This window comes from Nyctereutes procyonoides, unplaced genomic scaffold (assembly GCF_905146905.1).
Source record: "Nyctereutes procyonoides isolate TBG_1078 unplaced genomic scaffold, NYPRO_anot_genome, whole genome shotgun sequence".
Taxonomy (NCBI): domain Eukaryota; kingdom Metazoa; phylum Chordata; class Mammalia; order Carnivora; family Canidae; genus Nyctereutes; species Nyctereutes procyonoides.
In genome coordinates this window covers 62,453,538-62,480,847 of record NW_026575146.1, presented here as the reverse complement: position 1 = coordinate 62,480,847, position 27,310 = coordinate 62,453,538, and the positions used below count along the sequence as shown (strand labels likewise).

The following is a 27,310-nucleotide window of genomic DNA, read 5'->3' as shown; positions in this document are numbered from 1 at the left end:
CACCCCCCCACCACGACCACTCACTTTTTTGTCTCCGGTTTGAGCTACTGTTTTAACCAAGCGATGATCCCAGTAGGCCCTGACTTCCATGGCTGTATGTGCGGCCATGACTTTATGGGCCTCCCACGTGTCTCTTCTATGGCTTCTCTCCTTTGATTCTGTCCGTGTCACTGTGTCGACCAGGGGTAGGTTCCTCCTCTTGGAAAAGTGAGTCATGTTCGGAAGTGGCCCAGGATGTGTGCCAGGCCCACAGAGTGTTTTCCTCATTCTCAGTAATGCTGAGAGAGAGAGAGAGGGAGGGAGGGAAAGAGAGAGAGGAGGATGAGGAAGGGAAAGAGAGGAGGAGGAGGGAGACAATTGGCTTAACATTTACTTCTTCCCAAGGAGGCTGCCAGCCATTCGGAATCTCCTCTCCACCCTCAAAAACTGATTGGTACCCCACCACTCCATGGGCTTTGCCTGAGGTCTGCCCTGAGCCATACTCATCTTCCCTGAGGGTCTTCATGCTCCCAGGGTGAGCCTTGGCTGCAGTGGGTCCTGCTCCCTGCACACTGTTGTTTGGGGTTAGAGGAGTCCACTAATTTTCTGGCATTTCTCTCTCCTGTTCTTGTTGTGAGTTTGTTTCAGAGAGGAGGCAGCCATGGCCTCTCTACTCTGCAACGGCAAAGTTATCTGATGTTTTGGTCTTTGTGTTACGGAGCACCTTAAAGCATTTGTCATTTTCATTGAACAACTAAGTTTCTGCAGGAACAGGGAAGAATGAATAGAAGACATGACCAGAATGACCACAGACGTTCATGTGGCACCCTCTGCCTCTGTCAGCCTCTCTGCTCTGAGTGGCCAGCCAGGGCTGTTTCCTTGCCTGGCTGTTTGATCCATTCAGCACATTGATTTATTGGTCACCTCCTGCCAGCCAGGAATAGTGCTAGGTGCTGGGACCATAGCAGTAGCCAAGATCCTTCCCTGTGCTCTCATCCTGTTTCTGGTCAGACTGAAAGAAAGAGCAGGAGCCCAGCCCCAGGCCTTGAGCAGACATGACCTCATTTGTTCCTTATGACAACCATCTTTTGGGGGAAATTTTAAAAGTACAGAAAAGTGCAACCACACTCACAGTAAACAAATATTGACATCCCCCCCCCTTTTTTTTGCCCTTATTTCTCCTAAAAGGACATTCCAAATAAAGTGAAGGCTACTTCCTTTTTATGGTGAGTAATTTGCCCGAGGCCAGAGAGCTGGTGAGCAGCAGGACTGATGTTTCAAGCTCAGGTCCTCCTGGGGGCAAAGGCTGTGCATTCTCTTGTTTACTTTAACGGGCGTCCTTTTAAATACACATTGATTCTCTCTCTCTGTGTGTGTGTGACTATCATAAATAAATAAAAAATTTAAATAAATAAATAAATACACATTGGTGATGCCCTGTTCACTGTGTGGCTCACCTGCAGGAAATATCAACACCTGTAACAGAAGACCAGACAGAGGTGCTTCATGACTATTTTTTGGTATATGCATATAAAAGCTCTGTTTTTGAGGATGCCAGGAAATTGTGTAGAGCCAACAAATACAGTGGGATGGGGTTGTCAAGAGCTAACACTAATAAGATAGAAGTTTTGCACATATTAGCATCTATTAACCATCATATGAATTTTACAATAACTGTACTTTCACATCTCTTTTGTGTACAAGTGACCATGGATGCTCTTGTGAACATTCTAGAAGTCACTCAAAATGGGTGAAGGATGAATCTAACACATTTATCATCTGATATAAGGTAGTGTACACTCGATCCCCGTTATCTGCATGTACCTTTTGCAAATTCACCTACTCGCTGAAACGGTCTTGCGACCGCGTAGCCAGAGCTCTGGGCACTTCTGCGGCCCTTTGTGGAAACACACAGAGCGTCAGAGTGTTGACTCGCCCCTGAGGTAGATGAGGCGCACTCTGCCTACGTGTCATTTTTGTGTCAATCGCGTCCCACGTTTTTAAAACTTTTCTGCTTTTTGTTGGTGACTTTGCAGTTTAAAACCACCTGTAACCATGGTGCTAATGTGCTGTGTGGCGCATAAGGCTTCAATATGCCTTCTGGAGAAAATACATGTGAGATGGGCTTCCTCTGGGCAGGCGTTGCGGTGTTGCTGGTCATGGGTTCAGTGTTAGTTAAGCAACGATAGATGTTAAATCACGTGTCTTTGAACAGAAACACACTTAGAACAAACCTGTGCATTGATTGGCTGATGGCAATGTGAGACCACAGACTCCCAGGAACAAGCCTGTGTTTCCCCTAGAAGCAGTGGTTCCTTATTCACTAACGCAGTGTTCAGGGAAACTTTTTAGGACATAATTAGCACACGTAATGAGAATTGAATGTATTTTATTTTATTTTTTATATACAGCAGGAAAATGATTTTAATATTTATATATATTTTTAAGATTTTATTAATTTATTCATGAGACACACAGGGAGAAGCAGAGACACAGGCAGAGGGAGAAGTAGGCTCCCTGCAGGGACCCCAATATGGGACTAGATCCCTGGACCCTGGGATCACGCCCTGAGCCAAAGGCAGATGCTCAACCACTGAGCCACCCAGGTGCCCCGGGAAATAATTTTCAAAACCAAGCTGGATTAGATGGGTTTTATAAGAGACATGATTTTGAAACAAATGAACTGTTTTACAAATACAGTGAAAATCCCTTAGTCTTGTATTTCTTGTTCATTAATTGACAGATTTCTCTTGAGCTCCCACAACATGCCTGGCACCAGGCTTATACCTGGGACATCAGTGAACAGGTGCAGAGGTCAGATCACAAACATCAGGATTGAAAGCAGTGTAGACAACTTGGCATTTCTGTTTAAATTTGTAACAAGCCCATGAGTTCCCCAAACAAGAATATTCAAATTCTCACACAAATGTTTTTCTTATGAAAGAATAGTTGTTCATAGCCAGGATTTTTTAAAAGGATTTTACTTATTTATTTGAGAGACAGAGTACAAACAGGATAGGGAGGAGTGAAGGGAGAACGAGAGCAGGCTCCCCACGGAGCAGAGGAGCCCCTGACAATTCAAGGACCCTGAGATCATGGCCTGAGCAGAAGGCAGATACTTAACAGACTGAGCCACCCAGGCGCCCTCATAGCCAATATTTCCAAGTAAATATTTTTCTAATAACCGGGGAGTGATTTTATGGCTGGTTTACTTCCAACTCCACAAGCTGGCAACTGGCGATGATATAGTAAATTGCACCTGTGGCGGGGCTGGGGATGGGGAGGGGCTGTGGCTCATATTGTTCAGACCTGCAGGTAATTGGAGGTTATGTTTGTCACAGGCTAACTCAGGTGTGAGGCAGAAATCTCGGGGGCACATAAGGGCAGCAGTGGGCTTTTTCCTTCAGTGCCTCTGTCCTGCCTCATACAGCTCAGGTGCGAGGAAACACGTCCATACCTGGAGCTTGCCCAGGTCCCCACCACCCGCGACCCAGAGCTCCTTTTGAGTTCCTCCAGTGCACGTGCAATTTATAAGCTAGGGGATAGGACAGGAGCTCGTAAATGGCAATTTTGGTGACTCTCTGGAGGCTGAACGTGGACTAATTTGAGAGAGAGAAACTCCTCCGAGTTGCAGCCTTAGGAGGCCTCCGCTTGCTTGGTTTTTATCTCTAAAAGTCTCATTTTAAAGATACCTGGAAAATGTTTTACACGGGTATGGTAAGACAAGCCAACACGATTGTCATGGAGGATGACATTTTTATGCTCACAGATCCGTAGAAACAGGAGGTACCGTGTGCATGGCCACATGGGGAAATATCAGGGTTGGTAGGGAGGCAGAGGGAAAGGGAGAAGGTGGGCAAGAGCCCTTGTTGTGGTTTCTGCAGGAAAGGCGAGGTGAGGCAAGCAGGCTTGAAACAGGCTCCTCTGAACAATTTCATTGGGTTCTCAAGTGTGAGGGCTGTCCACTGTGGCCTGGCACCTGGCCCTAGGGTGTGAGGGCCCAGTCAAGTAGGGGATGGGGGATGGGTTGGCTCCTCATTTGTAGGAGAGACCACTACTGTCTGCAGAAATTGTCCAACCATGCAGGGGGCAGTCTCTCTCTGGGATCAGCAAGACCCAGGCATCAAAACATCAGAAATACAGAAAATAAGAAAAAGAATAAAAAAATGAGAAGAAAATGATATATACACGCCTCATGAGGTCATGAGGTTGTCATGGTGACAACGGAGAAAGCACCCCTTGTGACTGGTAGGGGGAGGAGAAGAATCATTGTGAAATGCACCCAGAGCCTTCTCCACAAGAGGCTCCTCTCCAAGGAGAAGATCTTGTCACCACTGTGTTCAGCTGAAGCAAAGGGATTCCTTGTACTCCACCTTGTGTCACCTGAAGGACAAAACCCCACACACCTATAATTAATGAGAGTAAGGCTTTAGGTAAATTGATTGGAACATAACAGTCAGGAAAGGGAGTAGGGGGTTTGGAGGAGAAGCAGCTACACCACTGGAGAAACACTTGAACAGGTCACAGCCTCCTGGCCTGGCTCACTGAGAGCCTGAGAGTTAATGGCAGGGTCCTGATGCCTCACCTCCCCACCAGTAGGGCATGGCATAACACTGGATGGCAGCTGAGAGAACAGTGGGCATACACTCCTCTGAGAAGGAGTAGTTGGGGAAACCCAAAGACAAGTGAAGACACAAAAATAAGACCGAAGAATGTGGAGTCTCACAAATGCAACGTGAGAAAACATGAAATCCTAGTAGATCGTAAGTTAAATCCTCACATGAAGGGCCTGTTCACCACTTCCTATTATCTGATTCAACACTGCCAGGGTTTCAACAGCAGCAACAACAACAAAAAGTCAAACACGTCCAGGTTTCAAAAAACATTACAAGACATGCTAAAAGGGAAGTGAAAATACAGTCATCACAAGGATCCAGAAAACTCACAGAAAGAAACTAAACATAGAGAGAAAATCTTGAAAAAAGCCAGAGAGGGATGGAGACCCTATGCACAGTGGAACAAGGATCAGAGTTATTTATGGAAGACTTCTCATCTTAAACTGTGGAAACCAGAACTGGTGCTGTGAAATATTTTAAGTGTTGAGGGAGAAGAAAACACAAGCACCAACCTAGAATCTTATATCTAGCTCAAGTATCCTTCAAATGTGAAAGAGAAATCAAGACTTTCTTGAACAAACACACACTTAGAAGATTCCCCACTAGTTGACTGGTCCTACGAAAAATATTGCAAGAAGTTTTTCAGATAGAAGGGAGAGGATATAGATCCAAAATTTAGGTCTGCCTGAAGACAGGAGGAGCATCAAAGGAGGAAAAAGTCAATTAAAATATTTTACTTTTCTTATTTGAAATTGACCTAAAAGGCAGATCATTCATTTAAAGTAATAAAACCAACAGTATACTAGTGATTCACACAGGTGAATAAGTGGAAGGAGTGGAAGCATTGTCACAGTTGTTGGGAGGGAAGAATGGGAATGCTTTTATTTTCATTTTTTAAAAGTTTTTATCTATTTATTCATGAGAGACAGGCAGAGAGAGAAGCAGGCTCCCTGTCGGGAGCCCAATGTGGAACTCAATCCCAGGACCACAGGATCACAACCTGAGCTGAAGGCAGATGTTCAACCACTGAGCCACCCAGGCATCCTGAATGGGAAGTAACTGTACCATATATGAAGTGGATAGTGTTATTTGAAAGTTAGATTTAAAAGTTAGATTTTAAATGTATATTTTTAACTCCAGGGCAACGACTAAAAATTTTAAAATTTATGCTGGGAAGATCTGCAGTGGAATCTCCTAAAATGATTAACATAAGAGAAAAGAGAAAAAGAGGAGAACAAAGAGACAACAAATGCAATGAATAAAAAAGTTACAAATGTGTTAGACATCAATCCAACTAAATCAACAATCACTTTCAACATAGATGGTCTAACTACACCAGTTTAAAGTACAGAGTTTATAGGAGCGAACCAAAAACATGACCCAGGGCAGCCTGGGTGGCTCAGTGGTTTAGCACCATCTTCAGCTCACTGTGATCCTGGGGTCCCAGGATCAAGTCCCACGTCGGGCTCCCTGCACGAGGCTGCTTCTCCCTCTGCCTGTGTCTCTGCCTCTCTCTCTGTCTCTCTCTCTGTCTCTCTCTCTGTCTCTCATGAATAAATAAATAAAAACTTTAAAAAAATGACCCAACCATATGTTGTCTGCAAAAGAAAAAAACCTATCTTAAATGTGAAGACACATATGGATTAATGCTAAAGAAATGAAGAAAGATAGTCCCTGCTAACACCAGTCAAAATAAAGATAGAATAGCTGTATTAATTTTAGCTAAAACAGACTTAAGAAAATGGAGGGCTATCAGGGATAAAGAGGAGTGTTACATAACCATAAGGGGATCAGTTATCCAAGAAGATGTAGCAATCTTCAAAATATATGCACATAACAAAGAATATCAAAATACAGAAGACAAACACTGAAAAAACTCAAAGGAAAATGGGCCAATCTACTATTGTAATTAAATATCTCCATCCCCTTCTATCAATAATTGATAGACTAAGTAGATAATCAACAGGGTACAGATGACCTGAGTAGCACCTTTAATCCCATTGATCTACTTGACACTCATAAAGTATTCAATCCAACAACAGAAAAATGCACATTCTTCTCAAACGGACATGGAACATTTATCAACACAGAGCATGTGCTTGGAAAACATATGTAAACATTCTTAAATGAATAAAAAATAATATAAATTATGTTCTCAGAATATGGTGGAATTAGCCTAGAAATCAGTAATAGAAAGATAGCTGTAAAATCTCCAAGTATTTTTAAATTATACAACAGACTTTTAATTACTTTGTGGGTCAAAGAAGAAGTGTGAAGAGAAATGTAGAAGCATTTTTGAACAGAATAAAAATAAAAATGCAACCTAAAATTTGTGAAATTTAGCAAAAATAGTGCTTAGAAGGAAATTCATGAAGTGCAAAAATTAGATAAAGAGGAATATATATAATCCACAACCTATACTTCTACCTTAGAAAACTGAAACAAAAGTGCAAATAAAGACTAAAAGAAAGAAAAAAAGTAATAATTAAAATGAGAGCAGAAATCCTTAAAAAATTAAAGATGGTAAACAAAAGAGAAGAGACAGATTCACTAGTATCGGAAATAGGAGATATCACTACAGATTACATGGACATCAAAAAGAAACAATGACCCACTAGTGTGGAAGAGTCTGTCCTCATCAATGTAATGACACACGTGAAATAGACTAATTCCTGAATGACAGAAACTACCAGGACTCATAGAAGGGAAAATAGCCTGAAGAGTCCTGACTTTTCAATTTAAGTCAATAATTTAATAACCTCCTCCCTGCCTGAGGAAAAAAAAAAAACAACTGTGCTCATATGATTTCCTTGATGAATTATACCATACGTTGAAGGAGGAAATTATACCAATTTTCAACAATTTTCTCTTCCAGAAAATAGAAGCAGAGGGACAGAGACCTCGATGTGACTTGATGTTTAGGTTGATATAGATCCAGATAGAGAAAGAGAGAGAGAAATTCTTCAGATGGTGCACATGGACGGATTAAGTGTATTTGTATGTTGACTTTCTTTCTCTGTCATCTGAGAAGGTCTGGAGGCAATGACATCCCAGAGCAGTGAGCACACCTTGTGCCCAGATCTTGGTCTCTGATACCACTGTCAATCACAAGGGACAGAGAAATGAGAGAGTGTAGAAGTAGAGTAAGAAACATACTTGAGACACTTGCTGTATCTTTAGTGCCAGAAATAATGAAGTGCCCCCCAAAACCAAACAAAACAAAAACAAAACAAAAACCACAGTGATGAGCCATTTTAAAAAGGGCCCAGGAACCAGCTAGGAGGGTTCCTAGTGGGTGTACTGGGACAGTCAGTGCATCAGAATAAAGTAGTATTGGCTTAAAACGTAAAGTATAAAATAAATACCCTTGAGTCCACACCTACATAAATAAATGATTGAATAAATAAAACAGGAAGGGAAGAATAGATACATCTACTCTGCAGAAGAATCCTGAACAATTTATATAGATACTCAAGAAGGTGGAACATACCTTCCCTGCAGAACCTCTGCTGTGGAGAGAACCTCTGCTGTGAGGTGACAGAAAAGGGACTCCATGTTTGGCCAGAAGGCCTCGCGGAGGTCCTGCTCGCACTCCCCTGAGGGCCTCGGAAGGCTGAGGCTAAGGAAGGGCTGGCCTCAAGCGCTGGCTCCACCACGATTCCTATGGTCCTGTTACCTGCGAGGTAACAGGCCTCCTGAGCCTGATGCCAGCCCCGATGAACCCGGGTACCACCGCCTTTAGGGATGCAGCCAAGCCAGCTGGTGCCCTGTGACCCAGTGCTGGTGAGCTTCCTGTTGCCATCCTGCCATCTGGGTCATCATCCACTGTCACTCTCACGGCTCTCACCGGCCAGGCCAGCACTAAAGGTGCATACCTGGCCTTTCGGTGGCTTGAGTTTGTCGTCTGTAAGATGGCAATGCTTCTTGTGTAGAGCTGTGGCTTCCGTAGGCCTGGGGTGCAGGTTGGCTTCTGTTACTTTCCCAAGCACATTCTTGTGCGTCTCCTGGCCGCACCAAAGTAAACCCCCACCAGGGGTCTCTCAGTGATGCTTCGGAGTGGAGTCCGGCCTCCCCAACCCTCGTTCCAAGTGTGGGAGATGGCACAGCCTGGAGTGTGACATTTAAAGCCATGCTCTTTGCACGGAGCATGTGTGTACAGATGTTTGGAAAGTACCTCCCATCTCAAACGGCGACCCTTGTAAAGTTGTGTCTCCCACTGGTACTGTGAGGTACTGCTGCCCCCAGGGGATCTGCGACGGGGCCTTAGAGAGCTCTGACCCCACACATAGGCCCTCCTGACTCCAAGACCACATCTGCTCGCCTCGCCGGCCCCCTGCCGGGAATGGGCATCCTGATGAGATTTCTCTAGGATTCTTCTCCTATTTGATCCGGCCTTACAGGGGAATTGGATACTTATAATGTCTTTGGGCTTTTTCAAAAACATTTAAAGTACCCACGAAAATTTTGGTGTACCCTGCTTGGCACTTAGGTTCCTATAGTAACACAGGGGTCGTTGAGTAAGAACTCCCGGGGCGCTGCTTGTCCCCAGGCACACAGCGCAACAGGCCCAGCAGTGTCCACTGGCACCCTCAGAGGTGAGTCTGTTCCGGCGGGATCCGGGTCCTGGGGGTTGGCTGCATCTGAATGCACTGTTAAAGGAAGCCTGTGGCATGGGGGATCTGCACTTCTGCTTTCCGGTTGGTTTTGTTTTGAGGCTGGAGGTGGAGGCCCACTTCCCTAATTACAGACACTGTGCAGCAGTGGTGTGAAGGCCTCTGGCTTGTAAGAGGCCGTGTCTTCTGCTCTGTCTCGTTTCCGCTCTTTTCCCTTTGACTGCTCCTCTCCATTTTTGTGGGCTCCCCCTGCCACACACCCTCCCACACACATATACTCCCTGCTGGCCTGGACCTCTGATTCCAGACCTGCGTTTGAATCCAGGAAAGGAATGTAGGTTGCACATGTGGGAGTCAAGCACACCCAGAGCCCCAGCCTCCCACCCTCCTGGCGTGTCTGCAGGAAGGGGGCCACTCGCAGGTTTCAGCAGGTCCACAGCTGCACCTGAGTTGCTCCCCGAGGCAGCCCGAGCTCTCCCACCGAGTGCATGCCTGTGCCATTCCAGTCCTTTCCCGCAGTTGTCAGGTGGCCAAACCATGCTTCTTCCCATCACAACCTTTGCCACCTACCCAAGCACAGCGTATACTTGTGTCACAGGTTTATGACAACCAAGAGCACCGGCCAAGGCTGCTGTGATGTGGGGCAAGCATGAGTCCCCCACAAATATCCTTCCACGACTAGAAAAAGGTGATAGTGACTTCTAATATATATCAAGTGACTCTTTCTGTGGAGGTCTTAACCCAGTTTAGTGCATCCTTGCGTGTTTACATCAGGTGATTGGGTTTCTCCCGCTGCCTCAGGGTCTCTGTGTTTATGTGAATGAGGTGCAGGGATGGGAACCCCAAAAGTAGTGTCCAGAAGCTGAAAACCTCAGCCAGGGACCTCTGGATGGGACAGGAGAAGCCAAGTCTCTGTGGGACGACCGGGGCTTCCCCAGAGGGTCACCAGGAGGGTCACATGGAGCAGAACCAAGGAGAGTGTGGCTGTTTCACTGTCTGTCCAGCTTCCCTGTGTGGTTTGCCACGTGAAAAGGCCTCTGACAGCTGTCAGTCGTGATCAGTGTGCTCTCCTGCCTATTACTTCATTGTTTTTATTTTTCCTGCTTTTGGGACACAGTGGCTGGGTGTCAGGAGACCTGCTGGCTGCAACCCCACCCTCTCTGTGCTAAGCCTGCTGGGCCTGAGCTGGGGCGAGACCCCCACTTCCAGGGTTGAGTCTGGGCCAAGCCTCAGGACCACATATGGCCAGTTCAGGGTGTAGGTGAGTAGGAGCTCCCACTGAGAAGCTGAACCTGCAGCGACTTCCAGTAACACCAGAAGGCAGGAGAGGTGTAGAGGTTCTCACAGTCTTGGGGTTAACGCTGGGCCCCTGGAGCAGACTCCTGCTCCCTGGAGCCACTTCTGGGGTGCAAAGAGTCTCTCTTTCCCACATGGCACCCAGAAAAAAAAAAATCACTTGCACATAGTAGATGCTCAACAAACATAAAGAGTGAATAAATGATTTATATTTTAATGTTAAATTCACTTAGGGTGGGCTGGTCTCTTGCATGCAACCAAATATGTTGAGAGTTAAAATTTATGTTGACGTCAGCACATAATATCTGTGATTTGTGCTACTGGGTCGAGGAGGAAGCATTGCTTCGGCTTGGAAGCAAGGTTCTCTGTGGAGCCTGAAAATCTAGGTGTTGGCTAAGATGCGTCAATCTTTCCTCCATGCGTCGTTAGGACCTGAAGTTTGGAGGCATCAAAAAAGAATACAGGTTGGAAGGTTTGGGTGGTATTTTCAAGTATTGAAACTTCTCCCTCTCTTTCTAAATTTAGTTAAAAAAAAAAAACAACAACACACACACACACACACACACAAAAAAAAAAAAAAAAAAAAAAAAAAAAAAAACAGAAAGACACTTTCTCCAGCCTTAGATTTACCTTTTGTTTCTGAAATGTGTGTCTTTGTACTCTGGGAAGCCGTGCTTTCCCACAAATGCAGAATGGGGGCGCGGGGCGGAGATGGCATTGCAGGGCTCGGCCTGCAGGGCTCGTCTGCAGCAGTGGCCAGCGGGCAGGCCTCGGGAAGCTGGGCCAGGGCTGCGGCACGGCCCCGGAGGGAGGGCGAGCCCCTATCACTCAGGAAGCCGGTGGACACGGGACTGACTCAGGCGGGGCGCCATGGGTTCTGTTTCTCCATGTGTGGCCACAGCGTCTGTGTCCACGTGTTATCTCCCCCGCCCCCCGCCCCCCCCCCCAGATCCTGCTGCAGGAGGCAGTGCCCACCGCCCGCCCTCTGTGGACCGGCCCAGGGTGGTCCTCCTCTGGGGCCTCCTGGGGCGGGGTGGGGGGGGTGGTCCACAGTGCACCTGCCGGGCCTGCTCACGCGTCCAGTAATCAGCCGGCCCCTGCCCCGCCCGCTCGGCAGCCCTATTGCCCCTGCAGGCTGGGCTCTTTCCTCTTTTTTATGTAAATGAATCAAACCCGCAGATGAGGGTGTTCTTTTTATATGCATCCCACACTTAATTTTCTCAGCTGCAAGCAATGGAGGGAATTCCCAGGCAAATTTTTATCGGGGTTGCTTTGCATTGAGGGGGGCAGGCTGTGTGGCTCTGAGTGTCCTAAGCCGAGGTACCTCGTCGCCCCTTCCTGATTCTGTTCCCCCGCCTGCCCGGCAGGACTCTGGCAGAAATTGTCTCCAGATATTTCCCCAGACTGCCATTCGCTTCTGCCACGGTCACCTCTGCACATTATAGGAGGCTGTGGGGCTGGGGATGTGGATCGGCCACGTTAGCATGCTGAGCGCCGTGGGAAACGTTCTCTGCAGGAAGTACAAGGAGCCGCGCCTGTGTGGTAGAGAGCACAGCTTGGGCAGGAGCCACGCTTCAGTGGGTCTTAAGAAGCCCTGGTCTGGGCCCCCTGAAAACCCGGACGGATAGGGCTGAAGAAGAATGCAAGCACAGAGACCCCTGCGAAGGTTCAAGGCCCTGAAACAAACACGGATTCGGGGAACGGGTGTAGGACTGTGGTCTCAGCCCAGGCAGCCAGCGCATCTCCCTCCGCAGCGATGGGTCCTTGCAGGGCAAGCGAGCAAACTCGGGCAGTCAGGCCTCATTATTTTCTTTTTAATTATTTTTAATTGGAGTTTGATTTGCCAACATATAGTATAACACCCAGTGCTCATCCCGTCAAGTGCCCCCCTCAGTGCCCGTCACCCAGTCACCCCAACTCCCCGCCCACCTCCCCTTCCACTACCCTTCATTATTCACAGATTCCACAGTTAGGACTTCGCCTTCTCTCTGAGCTGTTTTCACAACCTCCAGCCAGTACTCGCCTCGTCTGTGTGGTTTGTGGACACGCCGAGCAGCGGAATGCAAGCCTCCTGACACACCCGCTCCCGGCTGAGGTCCAGTGAGGCAAGCCCCTGCCTCCTTGTCCGGGCTCAGGCTGCACACAAGTGTCCTCCTCGTGGTCGATTTACTACCATGATTGGTTGATTGATTGATTGATTGATTGATTCTTCTTTCTTTCTTTCTTTTCTTTCTTTCTTTTTTTTTTTTTGCACTTCTTGGCGCTTTTGGTTGGTGATTTTGTTGAGGATGGCCCCAGGCTTCATGCCGTGTGCCATGCCGTGTTCCTAAGTGACCCAAGGGTCAGTTTCATTCTGGGTGAGCCAAGTAAGCCATGACATTGAGCAGTCAAGTGGTCAAGAGTAAAGATAATGGAACCAGAGTGTCTGGATTCAAAATTCAAACCCTGCTTTTGCCACCTGGCCTGGAGACCTGATGCAGTTAAGAAACCAGTGCTTTGTTTTCTGTTAATTAAATGGACATGATACCACCTACATCTTCAGGTTTCAGATGGGGACCAGGACCTGCTACATAATAAATTCTCAAAAATGTTACTACTGTGAGGAGGAGGAGGAGGAGGATTACTGAAGGATTACTCCAGATTTCTCTTCTGGCACCATTTCTCTCTCTTGACCACCATGGGACTCTGCTCTTCCCCGACCTTCCCTGTCCTTCGCTCACAGTGATGATGGCAGTGAATTACACCAGGGGACATTGGAACCTCCAATTCACCGCTGAGGATGCTAATGCAGTGGAAGGGACGTGTCAGGCCAAAACCGAGAGCACAGTGGTTTCCAATCAGGGCGCATGGTGGAGGACGGCATTGCCCCAGGGAACATTTGGAGACATCTGGAGACAGTTTGAGGTTGTCACTGTGGGGGACTTGGGGGAGTGCTACTGGCATTAATCAGTGGAGGCCAGGCTGTCAGGACAAGACAGCTCCCACATCAGAATGACCTAGACAGAACATCCGGAAACCCTGTGCCAAGGTCATGTCGGGTAACGGATGCAAGGAACCAACAGAAGGAGTGTGGGGACGTGCTTTGGCTGCTGTGCAAGGGCATCATGCATTAGCTAGAAGCCCAGCGGGAATTCTGGGGTGCCGAGGCCACCCACGGTCACGACTGTGGACGCCAGGAGCAGACCCAGGGGTGGCCTGCGCCCCTGCTTGTTGAGGTCTCTGCGGTGGTGGCATCAACCCTGGCTGCACTTTGAAGGGGGTCTCAGAAGAGTGGCATGGAACTGTGTGGGCAAAGTGCCCAGAATGGTGAACGCTCTGGAAGCAACATCGGGGGGCAGGGGGGAGGACACTGAGGTGCCAGCAGAGGGAAGATCATCTGGGGAGGCAGAAGTACCTGCATGTCCTGTCAGCAGATGGGGGGCTGGGCAGGAGGAAGAGAGGCCAGAGGTCGGGCACACAGGTCCCCCCAACGCGGGAGCAGTGATCCAGGAGGAGTCTGGCCTGTCCTCTGGGTTCTCTGGCCCTGGCTCGGTGCTGTCTGCCTGGTGAAGTGGCTGCATGGTGGGGGTCATGCGTTCACTGCAGAAACTCTAAAAGAAAGAGAGATGGGTATGCTTCCCTCTAACAGGCATTCTGAGAGCACCTAAGAAGCCCCGGAGTGCTGGGGGACCTGGGGAGCTCCCGTCTTAGAGTGGGAAGAGCTGGCTCCTGGGGAAGGCGATGATGGAAATAAACTGTTTTATGAGATAAAGATGAATGGGGGCATGTCGTCAGCTTACACCTCTCTGGGAGGTGGCCTGAGCGGAGACCACAGGCCTGAGGAGGGATGAGCAGTGGCCGGCAACCGGGAAGGTCTCTGCCCGTGAGGACAGGAAGGAAGGGTGGATGGCCAACGTGGGCAAGGTGAGAAGCGGCTCAGACTGAACCAAGTAGGGTTTGGGATGGCACAGGGAGGTGACCTGCCCACATTCCCCCACCTGCCGTGTAGGGAGCAGACCATTTGGAGGGCAGGTGGCAGGAGGAACTGGTAAGACCCTGCAACATGTGCTACCAGGGTGATGATGGGAGATGGTGAGAAGCTGTGGCTGTGGGACATATTTAGAGGAGAACTGAGGAGAGATCCCCGGAGGTCCCTGGTCCACCCTCCAGCACGGAGCTCACTGCTTCCTAAAGGAAAGGACTCCCCGGGGAGTGAGCAGGCTGGCCCCCACCTCCGTGGGGCTGTGCGCTGTGACAGGGAGGGCTCTGGAGACTCCAGGGTCTTGTCCTCAGCTGCTGTTTAAGGTCGGTGTCATTTCCCCGGTTAGGGCCGGCCGAGGGAGGGATGCACCTGAGCAACCAAAGCCCCCTCAGGGGCCCTCGAAAGCTGAGCTGTGTGTTGGACGTGCAGGTGGAAATATCAGGGGCACAGTGTTCAGGTCAGCAGCTCAGTGGGCGCAAGTGAGTGTGCAAGTGCTGGGCCTGCTGGTAGCAGGGGTGGGGGTGGGGGTGCATGTGCAGGGGGAAGATGAGGCCGGAGACCCAGCCCCAGCACCCAATGGGTGCAGAGTAAGTGAAGGAAGGAGCCACGGAAGCTGGGGTCTGCAAAGGAGAGAGATGGACCCAGGGAAGCGCAGGGGCTGGGCTCCGTCCAGGGCTTCCGGAGGTCGATCCAGGTGAGGCGAGTCAACGGGCAGCGCGTGCGGGTCTTGGATGCAGGTCCAGCGAGGGGCATGGCAGCCACCTTGTTGACCCTGGGGGCCACATTCTGATGGCACAATGCATTCTGCGTTTTGACGGAGCCCACGTGACGTGCAGCACGGGTCCGCAGGCAGATAAGCTGGATGTGCATGCGGGGAGTGGGGCCCTGAGAGCTCCACAGCACTGGCGGAGTGCCAGGGGCCTCTCTGACAGGGGGCAGTGGCCCAAGAGGGGAGACCAGTGCCATAGATGGGGGTGCCTCGAGGGAAAAAGCACTGGAAGAGAAATACTGCTCCTTCCCAGAGAGGTCTTGTTGTTAATGGCACCCTCGGACGTACGTGCAAGTGTAGACAGGATATAGCAAAGCAAACCTGGCTGAGACAGGAACTACTAGAACCCCGACGAGAAAAAACTTATGATTTTAGTCAAATGCAAAAAACAAAAAAAGAAAGAAAGAAAGAAAGAAAGAAAGAAAGAAAGCCAGAAAATTGTTTATATCATTACATTATAATAAACCTGATTTTTTTTGGGTGGGGCTCACTCAGGAGAACAGATTTGCAGTATTGGCTGGAGAAAGTCATTACCTGTGTCTGGCAGGTATTCTTGTGTTTGATCACTGCTTGTCGGGAAATCTGTGTGGTGGAGACACTGTTTTCACATGGCCGTGTGCGTGTCTGTGGTGTGTGTTCTGTGCACGTCCGAGTGTAACACAGAAGGGTGTGCGCTTTCCTCCCTAGGTGTACAGACGGGGTTACCCAGGTAATTTTCCATTGGTGACCAGCCCCTTTTGGTTAAAATATAGGCTTCTTTGGATATTTTTTGGATAATGGCATATTCCGTTCTCATCTACAAGCACAACTGAGGGAACACGCCCTCCCGGTTACAGATGCAGCCGCTTCCTCCATGCCACTCTTCTGAAGAGCACACGTCCTTGTTGTGCGAGGAGCAGCTTCTCTGGGACAGGTGTCCTCATGAGATGCAGAACCCACGCTGGTTCTATAATATCAGCCACGCACATGGTGCATGGTGGGTCCAGGAAGTGGTCTGCAGAAGGACAGGGAAGGGACAGCCGGCCGCCCAAGGCCAGAGGCACCTGCGGAGAGGCTGTGCCTCTTCATCCTCGGGGTGTGGGCTTGCAGTCCTGCTCCTGAAACCCCCTCACCCCCTAACCCACCCAGACGGGCATGCATGGGCTGTGGTGCCAGCCATCCCAGTCTTACACAGTATGTGAACACGGCTAGTGCCTGGGCTGTCTGGTGAGGGCCTACCAGACGAGACCCACTCGAAGGCCAGCGTCCAGGTACAATAGTTGGGGAACATCTTTGCTGCCCATGGCCAGCCATGCATGTCTGTGACGGCTGTCTCCATCTCCCAAGGCCGCTGGACCAGGCTCTCCTGGGGTCTGCGCTATGCACCTGCCAGCCAGCGGGCCAGCGTGCAGGCCATCTTCCCATGGGACTTCCCTTTGTGATGTGTCTTTTAGAATTATCTGTCCCTACCAAGAAAAAAAAGAGGTTAACCTGGTCACATTTGTCTACTGCTCTGTATTGGAGCTTGATACTAAGAGGGCGTGTTTGGAAATTGATTCTGTGCAAAACATGGAAGGATGGGAAGGACCTGGTTCCACCGCCAGGTCCCAAGAGAGAAGAGCTTCCTGTCGGGAGGACCTGGCCCGGGTCAGCAGTTGAGCAACCTGACCTTGCTGCTCAGGTCCTGACCAATGTCCCATCTTTTTCTCTTCTCTTCTCTTCTCTTCTCTTCTCTTCTCTTCTCTTCTCTTCTCTTCTCTTCTCTTCTCTTCTCTTTTTTTTCTTTTCTGTTTTTTTCTTTTTCTTTCTTCTTCTTCTTTTTTTTTTTTTTTTGCCAGGAAGACCTCCACGTGTGCCCTCGGCCCCTGACGGGGAGGTGCAGGCATGGCGGGAAGCATGGCAGACAGCGCCAACCACCTGCCGTTCTTCTTCGGCAACATCACCCGGGAGGAAGCGGAGGACTACCTGGTCCAGGGCGGCATGAGCGACGGGCTGTACCTGCTGCGCCAGAGCCGCAACTACCTGGGCGGCTTCGCGCTGTCGGTGGCGCACGGGAGGAAGGCGCACCACTACACCATCGAGCGCGAGATGAACGGCACCTACGCCATCGCGGGCGGCAGGACGCACGGCAGCCCGGCCGAGCTGTGCCACTACCACTCCCAGGAGTCCGACGGCCTCGTCTGCCTCCTCAAGCAGCCCTTCCACCGGCCGCCCGGGGTGCAGCCCAAGACCGGCCCGTTCGAGGATCTGAAGGAGAGCCTCATCAGGGAGTACGTGAAGCAGACCTGGAACCTGCAGGTGCGCCTGGGGCTGCGAGAGGACGGTCCCCCTTCCTGGGGGCGGTCACTTCAGAGAGGGCAGCCTGGCCTGTGGTGATGCGGCTCACACGGGGGGACCTCCTGACAGGCATCCCAGGTGTCAGCTGCTTTTATGTACCTGAAGGGGGGCACGTGGTACGTGCTGATGGGCTCCTGATTCTGTAGCTTCTTCCTACCACATCTCCGTTAGAACATTCTGGGTGAGCGTGCACGTGGCTGCAGCAGCCTGTGGCTGGCTGACCGCCTGGTGTTCCCTCCCACGCCCTGGAGCGCACCTCCCTGGTGCCCAGGGACCGGCACTTAGTGCCTCCAGGAACTTCCCTCAGCCCATCATTTGCAGCCCCCGGGCACGAGGACCCCCAGCACGGTGGGCCAGCCCCAGGGAAGGCACAGGTATTGAATTAGCACAGACTGACAAGTCGTCCCCTGGAAGGGCCCCGGATGGTGAGGCAGCTCGGCTCACCGCTTGGACCTGTGTGTGCACATATTTCTCTTGCACTTCCCTGTGTTGGTGGTGCTAATGCACGCGGTGTGAGATGGGATAGGTGCTTGGAGGGTTCTGCACAGTGACTGCTTTCCCTCCGTGAGTGGGGTCGACACGAATTCATGCTTGCAGGCAGGTTAGCAGGACTCTGGTCAGGAGTTGTCATTAGCATTTATTAGATATGCCTGAGACCATCTTTTTTACGTTTTTCGAAGTCAGACAGATCTGATTTATGGAGTTGTAACCTATACACAGTGATGTTAAGCTTTTAGGGGTACAGTTCTATGATTTTTGACCAACACAGGGCCCCATGTAGGTCCCACCGCAATCAAGATGAGCTGCTCCCAGCCCAGCTCCCAGCAGCCTCCCTTTGGTCCCAGAGTGATTGTCTTTTCCAGAACATTCTATAGGAAGGGACTCACAGGCCTGTAGCATTTTGGGCTGCCTTCTTCCCCTCCGCACAATGATGCATTTGCGACTCAGAGCCAAGTAGCATCCCGCTCCTTTCCCTTTGACTGGCTTTGTTCTGGCTGCCGCTCTGGGTCGCACCTGTCACGATTTCTGTGTCTCGAGCCACCTGTAGCAGGACAGATTTTCCATCTCCAGCTCCTCCCTGTCCTCCCTCCTCCCTTCCTGCCCCTAGATTGGGTTCCTTATAATGTTTACCTCCTCTTGTCCTCATCGTAACTTCCAAGGATCCAACGTGGGGTCTTCTTTCACAGCTGCGGGGGGTACCTCACTCTCTCCACTCCCTAAGCACGGTTGGGAAGGGAGGTCACCCAGCTGTCAGCCCCCGCCCCATGTGTTTTCCACATCATCCGTGTCCTGTGGCGACATCTTCTGCAGTGTGAGGGCTTGGAGGAGGCCTTGGCGGGCAGCCGGGAAAGCCATGTGTACTTTGTGGCACATGTCCTGGGGCTTCTGAGTGGTTGGAGGGGTGGGGCTGTGATGCAGAGCCATCAATTCGTGCAGGACTGCCATCCCTCTGGACCTCGGGGATGGTGCCAGATGGTTTCTAAAGCCCTGTTTGGCTTAAAAAGGCCAACCTCCAGGGATGCCTGGGTGGCTCAGTGGTTTAGTGCCTGCCTTTGGCCCAGGGCATGATCCTGGAGTCTCGGGATCGAGTCCCATGTCAGGCTCCCTGCATGGAGCCTGCTTCTCCCTCTGCCTGTGTCTCTGCCTCTGTGTGTGTGTGTGTGTGTGTGTGTGTGTGTGTCTCATGAATAAGTAATAAAATCTCAAAAAAAAAAAAAAAAAACAAGGCCAACCTCCCCAAATCTACATTGTGACTTATACACTCGAAGGTACTTAAATCACATCTAAGAATCTTACTGGTTTTATTCAGAAAATGAATGAATTACCACTGTCAGGACTTGGGACAGATTTGAAATGATTTCTGTGTCTTTCTTTTTTTCATTTTTACCTAGTACCACTCTATTTCCTTCTCGTGGCAGGGTCAGGCTCTGGAGCAGGCCATTATCAGCCAGAAACCTCAGCTGGAGAAGTTGATCGCCACCACGGCCCACGAAAAAATGCCCTGGTTCCACGGGAAGATTTCACGAGTTGAATCTGAGCAAATTGTCATGATAGGCTCCAAGACAAATGGAAAATTTTTGTAAGTATGGTGTGTTTTCCATTCAGCTCCTATGGCCGGGCCCACTCGGACAGCTGGGGCATCTCAGCTTCCCCATTGCTGGAGCCTGGGGAAGACGCGGGCCCACTGAAAAGACGTTCCCAAAGCCATCCCTTATAACTCAGCATCCGTTTTACCCAATCCTACCCCAAAGGAGACACTCTTCTTGGGTCCTGAGGGACATAACATGGAAAGAAACGTTACTCCGCCACATATTTTGCTTTTCGTGGCAAATAGAGGATGTGTAATGATATCTGTGGCTGTCCCTCTGAAGTAAAAGCACTGCGGTGGCTCGTTCACTCACAGACCCCCACCCCGAGATCTCAGACCTGACTTCTCTGGTGTCACTTGGAACTAAATGCCAGTCAGGTAGATACCAAAGAAAATTTGCTGAGGGTTTGAGTGGTTTCCTGTGATGGCTTTGATCACAGGCAGGTTTGTGGACTTCGGCCTTACAAATTCAGAAATGAGGTGTGCATCCCTAGCTGTGTTCGTTATTACCCTAGTGACTGATGGACCTCGGTGCTCGAGGTCCTGGGGACACAGGCCACCTCGGGGTGGGGCCAGCAGTGGAGGATGGTTTGCGGCTGTCTTAGACAGGTGAGGTGGTAAGCCAGCACGGGGGTATGGCTGGCAGGGGCACATTCACCTGGTGAATTCCACAGGTGCTAGCTGGGTGCCCCAGGGGATGGTCATCACATTCTTGTCTTGGACACTTATAAGCAACACTTACCTCCTTGGTCAGGCATGTGGAGTCACACAAAGTAGACTGTAAACTCTTCTAAAAACAGGAGTGTTTTTTGCTGAGTACATCCACGAAAAGAATGTCTATCAGGCTCTACTGTAATATCTTTTATTTGAAAAAAATTATCTTAAACACAATACTCTTCATTTAAGAGTAAAACAAGAACAGAGTAGCCTGCGTTGGCACACAGTGGGAGCGGGGATGGCGATTTAGTGGGTGCAGTGGCAGCCTCCAGCAGAAATCCTGCAGGGGAGGCTTTTTTCCTTGTGTGGCACCTGTTTGCTTATTTTTCCCTGAGGTTCAGACTTTTACCATCTTCTAAGGAATAATTTCCAGCACAAATGTCATGAAACTGTCCACTTAGCATCCCGATGTGTGACGTCAGCCCCAAGCGATGTAATACAAAAAGTGAGCTGGTTCAGACACCTGCTCCCAGGCTTACTGGGGAACCACTGTGCTCAGAGACGGCTGCCCACTCCCCACTCACACAGGGGGCCCTAGGACAGCCGAGGGCTCAGCCAGCTGCTGGTTCCTTCCCCGGCAGTGTTCTCACGCCCCATCCATGCTTCCCCGCAGAAGGTCTTTCCTGCCTACTTTCCAGTCATTGGAGCTGGCTTCCCCGTCCGTGAGCCAGCATCCTCTAGAATCCACATTGCAGTGACTGCCAGCACCGTTCTGCAGGTTAGAGATGGAGCCACACAACCGTCCGCCTCCTGAGCCCAGCATCTTGGGAGAAATGGACACTGAACAATTGAACAGAAACCGTATAGTAGGTTAGAGCACAAAAGTAAAGGGATAGAGCACTCTGGGATGGGGATATAGGGTTCTGTTTTATGCTGAGACAAGGGGCCTTGCTTCGAGCAGAGACCTGAAGGCAGTGGGGAGCTGCCGTCAAGGAAGTAGCATGTGCCCTGGGCGGGGCCGGGCCTCAGAGGGCCGGTGGGCACTAGAAGCATCAGTCGGTGCATCTTTGGGAAAGAGTTAGAGCAGTCAGCTGAACCCGTCTGGCTGGCCAGTGGGACCCGTCTGGCTGGCCAGTGGGACCTGTCTGGCTGGCCAGTGCAGACGTGCAGGAGTAAGCACACTTAGAGGCCACATGGTGCATGTTCATGCTTGAACCCAAGTGTGATGTGAGTTTTTCTGCAGATTTCAGGGCCTCTCTGCCTTCTCATGTCTGAGCACAGGCACTGTGTGTGGGGCTTGTTGGAAGACAGTGGTGCGGTGGCTGTGAGGCCCTGCTTCATGGCTCTGCACTGTGCCCTGTGCACCTGGCTGTGATCAGGGCCAGAGCTCTTCCCTGTAGACGTGCCCTCGGTGTGAGCACGGCTCCCCTGTGTCCTCTGGTGTCCCTGGCATGAGTTTCAGTGAGAAGGAAGGCAGAATTTCAGGTGGGGATGGCCATGTGGGATGCTGTACTTGATGAACGGGCCTCGCATCTACCCTGTTTCCCCATGTTTACGGTTCCTTTTTTGACCTCGTCTTGCGGCTTGATTTTCCCCACATGAGGCTGACCTCACTCTGCATTGTTGGTTTCCTACACTGGTCTGTTCCCAGCCCTTCTAGGGCATAGTCTGGCTGCAGTCAGAGGCCTGCTGCATGCTCCCCACTGCCTCGCTCAGGGCACTTGTTTCCAGCATGACCCTGTCTGAGACTTGCCACAGCCAGCCTGCCCTCCCTGGGGCCTCCCAGAGCACCTGGCAAAATGAGAAGAACCAAGGAGGCTCTCAGATCCAGAACCAAAACCTAATTTTTGTGACTCTTAATACTGGACATCCACAAACTTGATTTAATGCATGTCAGCGTGTGGTGCATCATGTCTAGCTCTTTGCAGAATGCTAATAAATGCAGATCTTCCTCAACATATGTTGGGGTTATGTCCCGATAAACCCTTTGTAGGTGGAAAATATCATAAGTCCAAAATACATTAATACACCTACCCTACTGAACAAACACCACAGCTGAGCTGAGCCTGCCGTAAATGTGCTCAGAACCCTTCACAGGAGCATGGAGTTGGGCTAAATCATCATACAAAGCATATCTGATAGTCAAGTGTGGACTGTCTCATGCAATGTATGAAATGCTGTGTGGAAAATGATGCACAGAATGGTTATCAGTGTGTTGGTTGTTGCCTGGCGGCTATGGCTATCCATCCCAAGGTCACACAGAGGACTGTACCGCATACCACCAGCCCAGGAAAAGATCTACACCCAAAATCCGAAGTATGGTTTCTCCTGAATTACTATCACTTTCTCTCCATCGCCATAAAGCTGAAGAATCACAAATCGAACCGTCTTGAATTGGGGACTGTGTTTACAGGCTGGTTTGGGGTCTTGAAAGAACACAGACTGTTGAGGCCAAAGGACACCCTTGGGCAACACTGAATGTTTGCAGTTTCCACTTAGATAACAACATGGACAGTCAAATGAGGAAGTGCAAGAGTTCGTCCTAGAACCTCTATTTTACATTATGGTTCAATGTGACAAGAACCCTCTCTTGGGAAAACACACACTCCTGTGACCCATAGAAGACACGGATGAAAAGTCAGCATGTTTTAAAAAGTGTGAGGCCTGCATGAGGCAGTGGATCTTCATGGGAACAGCTCAAGACGCAGGATATAAATCCCAGAAACTCCTCACCTCCAGGCTGAGGCATATCTGGGGGATGCTGGCCACCTCAGGACCAGTCTTTTCTCCTCATGAATTTGTGCAATGGCAGAAGACTTGAGTCGGAAGGCACCTTACTGCTCATGGGTATAAGTCCTTGATTTTCTGAAGAGGAGCTTAGACACAAGGGAGTTTGCCTAGGGTTGTCAGGGAAGTAGGAGATGAGAGCCCAACCAAGGGCTCTGACAGATGGGTCTGGACTGAGACAAATGCCCAAACTACCAGCAGCTCCCTCCCACACCCAGTCCCCATGAAAAGCATGGCACCAGGGCATGTCTACAGGAAATGTCAACTTTCCTGTGTCCTGTCTCCTGTCCACACAGAATGCTGGGACCACTCAGGGGTTACTTTGGGAAAATAGGTGTTGGGGTCTTTGCACCATACTTGAAGAATAAAGGGTGTAGGCTTGAAGGCTCTTTACTGCAAAGATGGGCCATGTGGGTCTACTGACCCTCTCGTGAAGTCATCTGTGGTGTTTCTAGAGATGATTATTCATCACCTGCTGCTATAGGCTGAACATTCTCCCCAAATTCAAATGGTAAACCCGAGCCAGTGTAGCAGCACTTGGAGGTGGGCTTTTGAAGGTGGGTGGGGTTAGAGGAGGTCATGAGGTGGCCTATGAAGGGTTAGTGTCCTCTTAGGAAGAGGAGAATAGAGGGCCTGATGCGTACACATGCCAGGGCATGGCCCTATGAGTGCACAACCAGACAGTAGCACCAACCAGCCAGGGAGCACGCTCTCACCAGACACTGAATCGATCACACCTTGACCTTAGACTTCTGGCCTCCAGAGCTGTGAGATGCCAGTGCTTAAGCGGGTGTTCTAAGACACCTGTGCGTGTCTGGGGTCTGCCTGGCCAGACGTGCGAACAGAGATGCCCCACATTCCCCGTCATGGGCCTGCAGATAGGGGTCAGGGCTCTGCCTTCCTGGTGACACCAGGGACCAGGAGGCTGCAGGCCCTTGGCTCTCTGAAACCCCCCACAACAACATGGTTTGCTGCTTTGAGAAATTAGTCACAGCTCGAGTATGACTGAAAAATGAATTTGTGAAAAAATGTAAACAACTTACTTTCCAAAAATGACGTATCCCCCACTCCCAAAGGAAGGACCCGGGATTGGTGGGGTCCAAAGCATACACAGTTTGGAGACCTGCTTTAAAAAAAAATAAAAATAAAATTAGGTACAAAGTATATTTTTTAGAATTAGAAAAAATGCAATAAATGATAGTCTTTTTAAGCTGGAAATATAGCAAACATACAGAATTTAGAAAACACTAATGTAATTTTTTTTTTGTAATTTTTGATCTAACCACCCAACACATCTCAGTAGTACCTTTTATTTTCTACATTTTTCGACAGTGTAACATTTGACTGCCCCTTCCATGGACAAAAATGCAATACTGTTATTTCCTACATATGCAGAAAACACAGTCCTTCCTCTGAGTGGACAACTCATTAGTAGCAATGCAGGCACATCTGCAAGATCATTGTCAACCTCAGGGTAGGAAGTCGAAATGGAGGAAAGAGTGGTCTTCTGTGGTTGTGATTAAGTGTCTTTCACAAATCATAAGGAACCCAAGGCTGTGCGGTCACAGTGCTGAGCCCCTCCTGGGTGGCATGGGCATGCAGAGGTGTTTCTCAGCGCGTGGTGCAGGCTGGGCAGTGTCAGCCCACGTGCATGTGCCCTTCCTTCATCATGTAAAGTGTCTGAGAATGCAAACAATCCCAAAGTTCCATATTCTGGAAAAGAAAAAAAGGTAAAACCATCACTTCCTCAGGTTTGGTCCCCAGGTAAGTATTTGATCATTTGTGGCTTAGAGTCCTTGCGGTTCTTAACAGAGTCAAGAGCCACTTCAGATGACCTTTACGGTACACAGAAGGTGGCTCCCTGAAGTAATGTTACAAAGAAAAGATAGTATTTCAGATTTGTCAAAGGACTTGTCACACCAGTCAGTCTCCAACACCACATTCACCATAGCATCTCTTTCCTGATTTTAGATGTGCGCTATTGAAAGAGAGAAGCTGTGAAGGTTGTCATTCATTCATTCAACAAAACGATCGTGCATTCCTCCAGATAGGTGCCAGGCTCTGTAGAGGGGCTGTGGAGACCGCGAGAGACAGGACGGACGCTGGCCCCCAGCTCACCATGCTTGCAGGCGGGGGGCTGATGTCCAACTCGGAAAGATACAGACTGCTGAGTGCGTGGTGCTCCATCCACCACGGTCACCCCGTGTAACCTACGCACACTGTTGACACTCAGTACGTTCTTGTGTTTCTGTGCACGTGTCCATTGTTCTTCAGCCCCCACTTCCTCTGAATGCCACTAGTGCAGGGATGGTGGCTGCTATTTCCATGGGTGGAACCCGAGTGCTCACTGCAGGGCCTCCCTGGGAGCCCTCGTTCTGAGGAAGGGGACATTTACGTGTGCCCTGAGCAGTAAGGAGAAGAGAGCTGGTGCAGGAGGGAAAAAAAGTGCAGAGGGGGGCAGCAGGAGGTGTCCGTGCAGAGTCTTAGGGCCCAACAGAATGACCTCAGTGTTGCAGCCACACACGAGACAGGAAGCCCCTCCTCATCTGAAGGGCGGCCTCTGAGCAAGTGCCAAGTAGGAGTGCAGCTTGCTCTCCAGACCTCGTTTCCAGCCCTCCTGGAACAGCAGCTTCCCCCCACGTGGCATGCTTTTACGTGCCTTGCATCTGAATTTCAGGTGCCCCCTGACGTTCCTCCCCTGTCCCTTCTAAGGAGAAACACTTTAATCAGAATCATCCCCACCTTTTTAGCCATTTCCAGGTAGAGCATGACGCTTGCATTATGTCTCCCTTTCTCTTATCCCTTCCCTTCCCTCCCATGCCCTTCTCCATCATACTACACCCTTCCCAGCCTCCCTCTCCCTTACACATATGTGCACACGTGCGCATTCATGTCTCTCCCATTCGTGGCTCCATGGGAGGTGCTGCAAGTGAAGCAGTGAACAACATGCATGGAGGGCCCTGTGAAGGTGTACAGCATTCTGGGGCCTAGAAGTTTCAGTGACTGCGGCTGTCTAGAGCAAAGAGCTGCATCCAGCCAGAACGCAGGGTGTGCAGATCAGAGCCCTGTGGCCTTTGTCTCGTCCAGACCCAGCTTGGGGATACCAGACGGCGCACCTGTCACCCTTGAATATTAGTACCTTTCACCAGTTCTCTGCCCCCCTCCCACCTCCCCTGCCTCACCAGGTAGACTGCATGGCAGGTGGTGGAGACCTCACCTTGGAAGTAGGTATTAATAATGTTTTTCAATGCAAGGACAACTTTTTGCCACTTGAGAAACACGTATTCACAGTATGGTACATTTGTCAGACACCAGGATAGCGTGTAAGGGTACACGTTCGTGTGTCCTGAGAACAAGGAACAAATGTGACTCAGACGATTCAATTTACCTCCCTGAGCTGAGATCACTCAATAATAGGATGGAGAAGGAAGTTGACGTTTTACCTGAGTTGTTATGGAGACAGAGCAGATAACATGCGTCAAGCTAAGCCAGTGGCACTCGTGTCTGTGCTCCCTTCGACTGTGATTATTTTCTTTTGTCAGTTCTGGAAAATATTCAGCCATTTTTCCTCAAACATTAATCTTTTTCTTCCATTCATTCCTTTAGAGGCTCCTATTAAACACGTAGTAGACCTTAATTCATCCTATATATATTCAACCCATATATAGTCCCTTATTTTCTGCCATCTTTTCTCCACGTGCTGGACTGTGTGATAGCTTGGATTTGTCTTCTAATTCACTAAATGTCACTCCATTTGTGTCTCATCCGCTTTTCAACTCAACCACCATTTTTTCCCCCACCAATGAAATGGCATTTTCTTTTTAATTTCTAGCCATTCAGTCTGTGGTGGTGGTGGTTTCTCAGATATTCCTGGGCACATTAGAGTATTTTCATGCCTGCTTAATGCCATCTTCTGTTTCCTTGAACATTTCCTACATCATCAACTGATATTCCAGTGATTGATGATTCCCCTACAAAAGTCCTTGGGGGCATAAACCTGTCTCCTCCGCTCTTTCCCTCCCTCCCCTCGTTTTCATAACTCATGCTTCCTTAGGTCTTCATGATATTTGTGAGCTCATGTTTGATTGATATGCACTTGTGGGAATCCTGAGTGTCCTGTGTTGGGAAGGTGGTCTTCCAGAGTCGAAGAGGGCTGTAGCAGTGGCAGCAGTGGCTGCTTCTCCTCCTCCTCCTCCTCCTTCTTCTTCCTCTTCTTCTTCCTGTTCT

General features: G+C 49.7%; 1 protein-coding gene across 3 annotated transcripts in view; it reads left to right on the top strand.

The window, feature by feature from the left end:
* Positions 1-27,310, top strand: part of SYK (spleen associated tyrosine kinase) — an 85,515-nt gene that overhangs the window by 14,773 nt on the left and 43,432 nt on the right. For all 3 annotated transcript variants that reach the window (XM_055309458.1, XM_055309457.1, XM_055309459.1), the window contains exons 2-3: positions 17,052-17,511; positions 19,470-19,630. In XM_055309458.1, coding sequence (XP_055165433.1) covers positions 17,098-17,511; positions 19,470-19,630 — 575 coding nt within the window. In that variant the 5' untranslated portion in view covers positions 17,052-17,097. The remainder of the gene's footprint in view (positions 1-17,051; positions 17,512-19,469; positions 19,631-27,310) is intronic.